Genomic DNA, 12,966 nt, shown 5'->3' with positions numbered 1-12,966 from the left:
TTGCTCTTGCAGAGGCCCCTGGTTCAGTTCCCAGTGCTCAGATAGTGGCTAACAACCATCAGTAACTCCAGTTCCAGGGGATTTGATACCCTTACCCTCTTCTGGCCCTCACAGGCACTGCATGAGGTGGCTGCACTTACATATATGCAGGCAAAGCACCCATGCATATAAAATTTAAAAAAAAAAAATCCCTGACTAGGAGGCTGGGGAGACAGCTCAGCAATTCAGAGCACTGAGTCTCGCAGAAGACCCAGCTTCAGTTTTCAGCATTAACAAGGCAGCTAACAATCATATGTAACTCTAGTTTCGGGGAATCCAATGCCCTTCTGGCCTCCCTGGGCATTGCATGAATGCCCTGCACTTATATACACACAGGCAAATCACCCATACAAATAAATAAGTAAACAAAAAAAGTTTTTTTTTTTTTTTAACCACATAGTGAACAACCAGAGTTTGATAACTAAGACACTACCCATGTTAAGGGCTGTCAGTATTTCTTTGACAATTACAATTAATCCTCAAAAAATGGTTTGGTTTATTAGTATGGAAAATAACTCAATTTCTGAGACTTGTAAAAATCTGCATTACTGAGCAGCTCTAAATCCTCTATTTTCTGATTTTACTCAGGAAAACATATACCAAATAGTCTTACATGTACTATTATCACTCTCTAAATTATCACTCTCTAATACATGAGCATGAGAAAACAACATTAACTAGTATTTCTGACTCTGATCGCTATGACCTGGGATGCTTTAATGCAATGCAAAGAAGAAAAAAGGAAAACAACAGCCCTGCAATGTTCTAGACAATGTTTCAATGAGAAAATCTACACCCACTCTCTTGAAAACATTATGACCCAAGATTTCCTTAAGAAAGCAAACAGATGTTATAAGTGTGGTTGAAAATTCATTTATAATAAAGTCCAGTCACCATATCGCTGAATTATATGTGTCATCTTTCAGGTTTCTAGGGAAAGTATACTAAAGTCTTTCAATTAAAAATATTTAACGTAGCTGGGCATGGTGGCGCATGCCTTTGATCCCAGCACTCCAAGAAGGAGAGGCAGGCGGATCTCTGTGAGCTCAAGGCCAGCCTGGTCTACAAAGTGAGTTCCAGGCCAGCTTGGGGCTACAGGGAGACCCTATCTCAAGAACACCAAAAAATAAAAATAAAAAATAATGATAATAATAATAAAAATATTTAATGTAGCATTATTTAAAAAACAGAAATTGGGAAAGTGAGTTATAAACAAAATCACTAGAAAATAACACTACAAATCAATTTCATGAAATGGAATGAAATTATAAAGAGAACAAATGGGGGCATTACAGTAATAAACCAGTGACTACATTTTTTCCCTTGAATTTAAAACTCACCTTAGAGAAAAAAAAAACTTAAGGGAGGTGGGAAATACAAAGGGCAATGGATTACATGTAGAAACTAAGGAGCATGGGGGACTAACTGGGAAAAGAAAGGAAAAAAAGAGATGAAAGGAAGCAGGCGGTCCAAGGCAGGTAGAGAGAGGGAAGCAATTGAGACATGCATATGGATGAAGATGCCATGAGGAAGCCCACTACTGCATATGCCAACCTCAAAAACAGATTAACAGATAGCCTGAAAGTGGTAATAATCCCTAGTGTTCTCCATGGGCTCTAAAACATAGTGTTCACTTACCATGTAGAATAAGACATAGTAATTTGTTTTTTTCTTTAAAAAAGTATAAAGACAAAAACATTTTTGAAACAGTGTTGCATGGTATGTTTGGGTGTGTGCCTTAGGCATGTTAAAGATACAGAGAGCAACAACTATAAAAGGGCTGATCAAAAAATGTCAATTCCCCTCAGAGATTCAAAATTGCTGAAATTTCAGAGCATCATTTACTAATAGATAACACACCCTGCCATTTGTATGCAAATATACCTGACCTTGCAGCCAAGAAAAGTTTGCCTGCTTATAAACTATACGTGGTGGTTTATTTTGTATTTGTTTTTAAAAATATTTTAATTTTCTGCATATGAGTGTTTTGCCTGCATGTATATAAGTGCACATAACGCCCACAGAGGCCAGAAGAGAGTTGTCAGATCCCCTGGAACTGGAGTTATGGGTGGTTGTTGGCAGCCATGTGGGTGCTGGGAATCAAACCCAAATCCTCTAGAACAGCAAATATTCTTAACAGCTGAGCCATCTCTCCAGCCCCATGTATTTTGCATTTCTAAACCAGTTTCTGTGGTCTCTATTACAAAGCAGAATTCAGAAACTTAAAAGCAGAGAAAGCTAAAACTTCAAATATAGTCATCTCCATTCTTATTAACTAATGAATTACAATAACAAGAAAGAGTGACACAAAGTGCCATGAGGCAACAAGAATAAACTTTAGATATCTTCCTTATAAAAGCAAGAACATATAAATGGAAAATGTAGAAGTATAATAATCTAAACTGATTAATCTGTTAATTAAAACTTACTATCTAGTTTGACACAGTTTAAGAAGAATTAGAATCAGAAGAAAAGAGTTATTGAAGAGTTAAAATAGTTGTGGGAACAAAAACTGAATGAAGCATTTAGCAGGTTATTCTGAGGGAAATTCACTTTCTCTAAGTTCTTTCTATGTGTACCTTTCTGAGAAGTGCTTTGGCATCTCATCCTTGAAATATCTTCAGGACAGTTAACACAAAGGTTTCATTAATTACCAAAGTCTCTTTCACCAGAAAACAGTAAAAATCTAAACAACATACATGGCCTTTAAATATGTCATAAAACTTAGTCTAAAACTTATTAAGCATTATTATCAACTATAGGTTATTCAAAGACACAAATACATTTCTAAGTATAGGTAGCTGTTCCTATACCTTTTCACACATCTTCTCCATACTTCCTCTATCATGAGCTAGATTACTTTTGTGAATACCAGCCTAATAAAAATGAAGCATAGAAAGTAGTCGCTGAAAGTAAGTTTAGTCAACATGTATAAAAGAACAAAATGCTACAAAACAAACTGAATGCATGCCTAAATTAAATATTAGCAAATGTCCATAAAGCTCCCAAGATGTGATCTGTAATATGTAACAGCTTGTGCTATAACATTAAAAAGTACCACACTGTCTCCCAATGACAATTTTCCTTTACCTAAAGATGAGAATTAGAATAGCAGTGGAGGCAGGCAATATTCTTCTTAGGAGAGTTGGCAACCTAGCAATTATAGTTTATAATGTTTATAATACAAATATAGTGTTTCATCTCTACTGAAGTATAACCCCTGACAGTTTGCTACACATTAAGAGAAAAAAATTCACAACTTAAGCTTAACTAAAATAGACAATCACTGCTCTGTAAAATCTGTTAAGCAGAAAACATGAAATAAATTAAGCATAAGGAAAGCCTACCAGTTTAAGCTACTTCGATGATATGAAAAACACAAAAAATAAATGGTAAAGAAGTATTTTGTTGACACAAACATATTAACAGAATGACAGAATCATTATATTTCAACATGTGATGTAATAGATACATCTACATGTAAGACAACAATTCAATCTTTCTTTGGAAAGAAAACACGAACACACAGAGACACGAATATGTTTAACTGAAGAGTCTTGAAAGTTGCACCTCTGGACTCAATGGATACACCTAACTTCAGCAGAACTTCAGGTGGAAGAACTGAGTCATTACTGTAGCTTTAGGATAGAAATGTTTGTTCTATGATGGAAAATGTTTGCTTTTTAAATTTCTTTGCAGTGAATCTGTTCCTTAGATATATGTAAAGAAAGCACACATTTACTCTCATACACATAAAGCAAGATTTGTGGCTATGCTGGTGACGACTGCTACAACTAAGAAAGGAATTAATCTTGAAAACAAATCTCTAACAGTCTAATAATTAAGCTCTTTCTTGCCCATTATAAAGTATTCTAAAGCCTTACATTTTTATGTGGATATGGACAAAACTATGCAAAAGAAAGGTAACCTCTATTTAATCCATAATCCACTCAGCACCATTTAGCATCTATGAACAGAAGATAGAAATGGTAATGGAAAACTCTAATTTCCCAAGTCTACAGGTATGAAAACATTTCTCTACACATTTCTCCTTGAAGGTGCAGGCTATGAACTCTTGGAGAAGGCTGACAAATGGAGGATAATTAAAGGTCTGTTGACTAAATGAGTAAATGTTACATTTAGGGTGTTCATTCACATCTGTAACTAAATAGGATTTCAAGGAAGTCACTTAATGAGCAGAGTAATTTAGAGAATTCCCTTTTCCCCAGACAGACAGATATCATAAAAATTGGGTTAATCTACCTCATTACTCTTGCTTTGAGATAGGGTCAGGCTATCATTGGTCAGTTCCTCATCATCAGCACTGTTTCTGCTAAGAACTTTATTCTTCTTCTTCTTGCAACCCCCTTCGCTAGCTGGGCTGCTATGGTCTTCGTCATTGCCCTCCTCATTCTCATCTTCATCACTCCCACTTCCCTCATCTTCATCATCCTCATTGTCTCCATCGCTGCCCTCCTTCTGAGATGCTGTTCGTCCTTTCCTCTTCACTACAGTGGGTCTCCAATCATTGTCATCCTCACTGTCATAATCATCCATATCATTCAGCTCTTCCATGGATACAAAATCCAAAAGGGGCCGGTTTCGACGAAGATTCCACTTCTTGGGCTCACTGACTTGCTCCTCCGTAGTGGTGGTTGTAGTGGGGGCAGGAGGGGATGTAACAGCAGGAGGACTCGTGGCTGGCGCGGTGGCAGCGGCAGAAGCAACCACAGTATCAGATCCTGTTGCTTTTTCTTTCTCCTTCTCTCCCTTCTCCTTCTCTTTTCCCTTCTCTTTCTCCTTCTTCTTTCTAGGTCTTTCTCCATTTTCTTCTTCTTCCTTCTTTTCCATTTTAATTAACTGTTTGTCAGATGGCCCTACTTCTTCCTCTGTAGAATTTTTAAGTTGCTCTTCTTTTACTTTAATGTCTTCGTTCAGTTCTTCTTCTAAAATGTTTTCTTCAGAATCACTACAGGAACCTTCTCCACTGTCCTTTGAAGGGTCTTCACTTCCATTACCACTCCCTTCAGAATCTGTTGAAAATATGAGAAAAAAAAACCACACATATGTATATACATACACACACACACACAACACTGACACAAATGAAACCACCAAAACTTGTGAATAACTTGCAAAACAATATAAACAAACCTAAGGCAAAGAATGGTAGACATTCCCAACCTGACTAAATAATAAGCAATGAAGTTGATATAATGGCTTAATTCAATGTAAACTAATGAAGATGACATGAAATGTAAGTTAAAATATGCATTAAAAACAGAAGCAGTACTTTATATTAAATACCTAATACTGTATTTAGTATCCTAGACGTGATTCTTAATTTTATGTGTATGAGTGTTTTGCATGCATGTGTGTAAGTGCACCTGTATTGTGCAATGCCCATGGAGACCAGAAGAGGGCATGAGATCCCCTGTAACTGGAGTTATGGATTTGTAAGCTACCATGTGGGTGCTGGGAACCAAACCCATGTCCTCTGCAACCATAACCAGTGTTCTTAACCATTGAGACATCTCTCTATCCCCAGCTGGAGGTAAATATTTTTCCTAAAAGTAAATGCTCCCCCTGTCACTGGGCACTTGATTATAACTTAATAATAATCTGGACAAAATTCTTCTTCCTTTATATCTTTTTATAAAATATGTACAATTATAATAATGAATCACCGCTAAAACAAGACAAATTTAACCCACTAAAATCATTTCACTTTTTTAAAAAAAAACTTTATTTTTATTTTATGTATATGAGTGTTATGCCTGCATGTGTGTAAGCACACTGTGTCATGCAATGCCTGCAGAGGTCAGAAGGCAGTGTCAAATTCCCCTGGAACTGGAGTTACAGATGGTTAGCTGCCATGTGGATCCTAGGAATTGAACCCGGGTCCTCTGAAAGAGCAGTCAGTGCTCTTAACTGCTGAGCCATCTCTCCAGCCCTATTTTACTTTTCATCCAGCAAAATGACCCTAAATTCTTATTAACTTGTACCAGATCCCTAATATATCAAACCAATTTTAGATCAAGTACAGATGTGAAAATGGACAATTATCAATGGCACAGAAAAATGGAAGATGCCAGAAAATTCATCAGTATTCCTGCTTATTAGAATACTGCCCATATCAACAGAAGTGTGATGTAAACTTTCAAAAGTTGTAACTACTGTACCACCCTAGGATGGCAGAAACTGAGGAAGAAATGAATCCATCCTAAAAAGGAGCAGCTATCAGTTACTGAACTGATAGATATGAATAGTAAGCAGTTCACACAAGCCTATAATGCTTCTAGGAAGTTTCTTCAATGCCTGCCTAGGGCAGCAAAGTCCTTCTCTATCTGGCACTATTCAGTAACCTGCAAATGCTCTCTATATGCAGGCAAATTTTAAAAAAATAAATATTTGGACAGGTACACTAGATAGCTTTAGCTGTCAACTTGACCCACTTGGATTGAGGGAGCCTCAACTGGGGAACTGCCTCCATTGGACTGGCCTGTGGCCATATGTGTGGAGTATTTTCTTGATTGTTGAGTAATGTGGGCGGGCCCACCCACTATGGGTGCTTCCACCCTTGGGCAGGTTGTTCTGTAAATAAACCCTTTCTTCCCCAAGTTGGTATTGGTCATAGTATTTTGTCACAGCAATGGAGAGACAAACTAGAACAGAAAAGGGAATGGAGAAAGAGGAAAAGAAGAGAATTTCACAGCACAAGTAAAACCTATATGGAAATAGTTTGCATCTATAGCCAAGAAAATGGCAATAAAATAGTAAAAAACATCATTGCTTCCATATAATTTTAATTTCCATGAATTTAACTTGTCTTAACCTCTAAAACTAACTGGGTATATTAAAGGTGGAAGAGCTGTCTGTGACTAGTACACAGTATCTAAATCACCTCAGAAGTCCTATACAAACAGCTAATTTAAAAAAAAAAAAAAAAAAACTGTCCTGCATGGTAATTCATATAAGGAATGAAAACAACGCATTTCAACTGACCCTATGAAATCATAATCAGTCTCAAGCTTATCAGCTTATTCAGCAGTGTTCTGAGAAAAACACTCTTATCCTAAATAATCTTGCACAGGGTAAACATGCATTATCATCCAAGTTAACAAGTCCTTACACTTCAGACATGGAACTGGGTATATGTGTTAAAATTTAGAAATTTTCACATTTTCAGGGGTAGTGTGGTAACTGCATCATATAATACACTAATACCCCATTAATATCTAAAGTGCTATTCTATCATCAAATACAATAATTCTGCAGGATGAAGTGTGGATATTTACAGAGTATAAGAAATAAATGACACAAATTAACTCTGGTCAGTTTTAGTCAGGTTTTGCCATCAAATGAGTTTGTGCTAAACTTAAGAAATGCTTACTGATTTCTGAACTTTGGGTATTTAAAAGAATGGGGTTCAATATCAATCCCAAGCAAGTGACTTTTTTCCAGTTCGAAAGTTCTACAAAACATTGAGAAAATTTGGGTCTTACCACTCATAATGATTAAACCCAACCTATCAAGAAAAATCAACACTGGTAAAAACAATAATTTCTAGAAATTTTTAAATAATAGTCTTCTAAGAAATAGGCAGAGTAGACTACTTCAAAGGCAGAGAAGGATCTCTTGTGCACATTAACTATAGAAAATGCAAACATCTTACAAGTAATGCCACAATTAAGAGAGCTAGGAGAAAGCGACAAAAAGGAAAGACACTTTTCTTCTAGATCAATCTTGGAGAAGCTTTTTTTCCAGCAAAAACAATTGTTATGGGTAACTGAAGTTCTCTGGTTCACCAGTAAGAGTACCTGATGAGACCAATCCAACTTTGTATTATCTGGTAAAATTTACAAATGTCATGGGTTGTATGATTTTATTTTTGATGTCAATGCTAATGCTGATTATTTTCAAACATAAACTAGTATTCTTTGATTCTGTTTTGGTTTTGTAATCATCATAGAACACAGTTTTAAAAGACCCAAAGTTTTACATTTGTCAAAATATCATTAGAAGAACATCAAATCTTCTATAAATCCAAGTCCTTGTAGCTTGCCCAATTCCTTAGCAACCAAATACAATATATTAGTCATATTCCAACTGCAGGAACAGAACCTATCAAATTTTATATTTCGATCTCAGGAAAATAACTTTTTCATCTGATTAGTCATCATTTGTTTTTGGTACATATGCACTTGAGAGACAGATATTTATAAGCACAGATAAATAATAATTTTAATCAGAAAGCAAGGTCCTTGGCTAGCTATATTTTTATAAATTACAAAGGAAAAAAAATTCTACTTCCATTAATGCCAAAGAATGACTATTCCCCATGCCACATTCCAAATCTACCATTCCTACACTTAAGGGAAGACAGGAGGGACAGATAAAGAAAGGGAGGAAATAATGAGTAAAGTGAAGAAATTAGCCAGAAACTTCAAGTAAAGCTATCTTATTCATAAATAAGGACAGGGTGAAGCCCCACATCTACAAATCTACAATTAACTTTTTTACATTTAAAAACATATTTAGAATTGAAATCCTACTTCTCATTTGGTTAAATAAAAAGTACTCTCTCTGAAACACAATATGTGGCAATCTCTCCACGAAACAGTCATTTCAACTAATAGTTAAGGCATGCTTTTAGTTACAGAAAAAACCCTCCAGAAATCCCTTCACAATATTCACTGATAAAAATATTCTTTAGAATAACAACAATCATCAATGCCATTACAACAAAGCTCAAGTTTCACCCGTGATAAATACTAAGCAATACAATTGTTGTGGTTCAATTCAAAGCTTTATATTAAGTTTGAAATATCTTTGTCCGAGGATTTTATAAACCTTAGTTATTCTTTTCACAGACACAGTGCAACAAGAATTAGTACCATAAATAAACACAATAGATAACAGACAGATAACTAGCCTACTGGCTAATTCAGTTACCATTGAGCCATCTCTATTTCTCATTATCTCTTGAAAAAAGCCTATCTCTCAGCACAGCTCACTCTCTGCTTCTGACTCTAGTTACAGCTATGTCATCTTGTATTTCTGGGAAAATCTAAACCAGAACTTCTCAAATGGTATCAATGCATTCCCCAGAAGGCATGTGCTGATATCTGGAGCCATTGGTTGTCATAAGGTGGGTGAAGCAGGCAGGGACCATGCTACTGGCATCTAGTATAAGACAAAGATGCTGCTAATCATCAGGGCTACACTATAGAGGTCAAACCTCCATAACAAAGAATTAGCCAACACAGAATGCCAATAGCACCAGTGCATTCTGAGAAACCCTCACCTACAATGAGATTTCAGTCTTATCTTTTGTATTTTTTAGGGTTGTCTCTTTCTCTTCTTTTTACTCAGTCCAAATCCCCAAATAGTAACACCCTTTCCAAGACTCCACACCTTTGACATTTCGTGGTTCCATCAGTTGGCAGTTCCACTCTTAGTTTCTGAATGAAATCATTCGAGATCAACTAGTTTAACTATATCCCTTCCCCAAAGACTTGAACAATACACACAATCAGACATCCTTTTATCATCTATCATTTTATTTATTAATTGTAATTTAACTATTTGTAACTTCACCATATCTGGGAAAATGCTAATTGAAATGTTAGAATTTCGATCAATTTACACAAAGACTTGCACAAAGCACTACCAGAGGAAATTACCTGTAAAGTTTCTTGAATCTTCTAGTTAGATTACTTTTGAGCAATATAGCCTAATTACACTAACTAAATAAATCGTCAATATCTCAGGTTAACCCATTTTATTTTGCATACACAATCTTCTAAAAAATTTAATTTAGATAGCATATAATTATCTCTAATCCTAAACCCAAGTCAAATAAAACCACTTTAACTAGGCCTAGACCACAAAATCGCCAATACTTAACTGCTTTAGACCTACAATATCAGTAATATTTATATGGTTCCACCTAACAGTTCTACATATGGGTCTTCTGGTAGTTATCATAATTTTAATTTTTGCTTTAGGGCATATTTACTTTACAGGGCTCAATCAAAAATGAGATTCTTTTCTTTTCCTTCTTAGAAAGTACCAATCATCAGTGAATCAACTAAATAGGAGATAGAGCTGAAAAGCAAAGGTTAAAAAAAGTTAATCAAGATTTATCAACTTTTTATTGCTGGGGTTGAACTGATTAGTAACCACAATATCCAGGTTATTTGGGTTTAGGATTACATCAATCCACTCAGTATATAAACAATGAAAAGACTAAATTTTGTAGTCAGCTCCATTGGATCGATTACTTTCTAAGTTAATTAATGTAAAAGTCCTTTAAACTCAGTACCTCTGTGACCTGTAAAAGAATAATACCTTCATCACTGAGTTACTGTAAAAGTTAAATGAAATTATACAGTAAATCATAATGCTAATTCTGCTTGCTGATGCTGTTAACAGTAACATAACACAAATTATTTCATCCCTTCTTACCACCCTTAGAAGGGGAGGAAGGGGAGAACTAGAGGAAAGAGGCAAGATTTCAAAATATATTCTCTGAAAGGGATACTAAAAACACAGTAGAGGGGCTAGAAGTGCAGTCCAGTAGCACAGCATATACAAGACCCTGAGTATGATCACTAGCACCTCAAGGGAAAAACAAAAAAAAAAATGTGTTAGAGGGAAGAAATTCAAAAGGCTTTTATTTCTCAGTTTACCTAAATTTCCACCAAAGGGAGTAGAATTACTAAAACTTTTTAATGTTCATATGCTCACTGACATTTTCCACATATAATAGTTCACATAATTTTATGTTTCTTGGATTCCTTTCAATTAAAACTTAACATATGAGGCACACACAAGAAAATACACAAAAGAAAAACCAAAAAGTTTTGTTCTGGTTTTATACTGTGTGTGATTTTCATAACCTTTGTAAATCACTAACTGGAATAAGCAAGCATATATGCTACACACAAGGTACAGCACCTCCTGTACCTTGTTTGCTCTAGCCAACTTTATTCTATAAGAGCACTAACAGAAGTGGAGTTCTCTCCGGGTGCCAAGTGAGTTGAAAAGGAAGAACCCTGTTCCGGGCTATTTGTGGTCCACATTATTCTTGGTTTTCTATTCTACATCGAGGTATCACAATGTTTCACTTGGTCCATTATATAAGCATACATATATTTTAGGGTAGAGAATAGGAGAAAAGCTTTTGCCTGCTTCAAAACTTCCCTTCCCTGACTGCTAATTATCTAAATATGGTCGAAAACAGAAGCAATAACAGGTTCTAGTGATAGTATTTTAGGAAAATGTGAGAAGCAAATGAACAAAATAAAGTGTATGTGCTTTCAACTTTAAATCAGCATATTGCCCAAAACTGGTTCTTAAAAAGAAGTTAAAAATGTACCCAACTCGAGAAAGTTGGGAAAGGGGAAGAGAAAGGAAGCATTTACCTGAAGCATCTCCAACTTTAAAATCACTGTCATCTGAACTATCATAATCGAGAGCTTCTAGAAGAGAAGCTGCCAAAGGCTTCACCTGCCTCCTCTTGGAGCTGCGGTCCACTGTGGAGAGAGAAATAATACAATCATTTCACAATCACACCAAACACAGGAGAGTTGTGATGCTGAGGGAAATTACCATGACCTCGTGCAAGGAATCTAAGTTCTCAGCACTGGGCTGGGGGAAAAGTTGGGCTGGGAACACTGGCTGCAGAGGGCGGGACAGTCCCGGGCTACCGCCTAGGCCAACACAGACCAGTCGGAATTCATCACGCAGACCCTCTCCTTGTGCATCTTATGGAGGGGGCGTGCTTCTGCGACTCCTTGGTAATCAATCTCTCATTAGACACAAAAGTGAACCGAAAACGCATAGCCCTGGGGATCAGGGAAGCCAGGGTGTGATGTTCCTGCAGGACCCACCCAGCCTCCCTGCCCCCGCGAGCCCTGCCTTCCCGAAGGACGGAGAGCGACCACGGCCTCGGATACACTTACTAAGGAATCCGTGAGGTGGTCGTTTGGAGGAGACCTAGGGAGAGGCTGCGGGAGGCAAGGCAGCCGGGACGCGCCGAGGGCCACGGAGACAAGTCCCAAAGGAGCAACTGAGCGGGGCGGCCCGGCCGACCGAGCAGGGGCCACCCCGGGGCAGCCCACTGTCACCCTCGTCCGCCCTCCACCCCGGCGCCCCTTCCACGGCGCCTCGAGCGCCGGCCCCGCAGCCAGCCCAACCCGGCCGCCCTGCGGAGGCAACTGCCCACGAAAAACTAGAAAGAAAAATAAAAGAAAGAAAAACTTTATTAGCCTGCACCAGAAGCAACAAAAACCCAGAACTTCCACAGTCTGAGGCCGACTGAGACAATAGGGAAAGCAACGACCCGGATATAGCTCTGTCAAGAAGGAAGTGAAAACGCCAGGCCGAGCGCAGCCCGCTAGCAACGGAAGCTGAGAGCGCGTGCGCGGGGACAGGAGCCGAGCAGAGCCGAGCGAAGCCGAGCAGTGCCGAACAGAACCGCATCATCCCTAGAAGGATGAGATAGCCCTTCTCTGAACCGAAGACGCTCAGCTCATAGCCTACCAAAGCCCTTACCTCGCTCCACCTATTTCCACATCTCATTCCAAATCTCTGAAAGCCAATTCCTGATTCTGGTTATTTTTTAAGAATGTTAAATTTATGCAAAAGGAATTTTGCCTCCTTAAATAACTACTAAAAGATACAGTTGCTCTCACTTAGTGCTTCAATAAACTGCTTCTCCTTAAGATAGGAATGGGCAAAAATGTATTTTCTGCAAACAGTTAATGTAAAAGTTACATTAGACCTAGCTTAATTGCTGATTTTGGAAAGTATTAATCTCACAAAGAAATTTTATCCTTTTAATTGCATTAACTCTTGCGCTGTATAAAGACATTCCATATAAATAAAGTATTACTAAAAGGAAAAAATATATAAAGAATA

General features: G+C 37.3%; 1 protein-coding gene across 8 annotated transcripts in view; it reads right to left on the bottom strand.

The window, feature by feature from the left end:
• The window catches only part of Phf14 (PHD finger protein 14), a 144,811-nt gene extending 132,392 nt beyond the window's left edge, over positions 1–12,419 (bottom strand). For 6 of the 8 annotated variants that reach the window (XR_608005.3, XM_017803602.2, XM_017803603.2 and 3 more), the window contains exons 1-3: positions 12,009–12,419; positions 11,469–11,579; positions 4,303–5,072 (exon numbers count right to left, since the gene is read on the bottom strand). Coding sequence is in view for 7 of the 8 variants with exons in the window: in XM_017803602.2 (XP_017659091.1) it covers positions 4,303–5,072; positions 11,469–11,579; position 12,009 (882 nt within the window). In the remaining variant the exon portion in view is untranslated. Of the gene's footprint in view, positions 1–4,302; positions 5,073–11,468; positions 11,580–12,008 lie in introns of those variants that run through there. The other 2 variants (XM_008854522.3, XM_029556881.1) reach the window with 2 other exon arrangements.
• Positions 12,420–12,966: the final 547 nt, after the last annotated feature.

Source organism: Nannospalax galili, unplaced genomic scaffold (genome assembly GCF_000622305.1).
Source record: "Nannospalax galili isolate Female #2095 unplaced genomic scaffold, S.galili_v1.0 scaffold787, whole genome shotgun sequence".
Lineage (NCBI taxonomy): Eukaryota > Metazoa > Chordata > Mammalia > Rodentia > Spalacidae > Nannospalax > Nannospalax galili.
The sequence above is the reverse complement of the archived record's forward strand: the minus strand, read 5'-3'. Positions and strand labels throughout refer to the sequence as shown.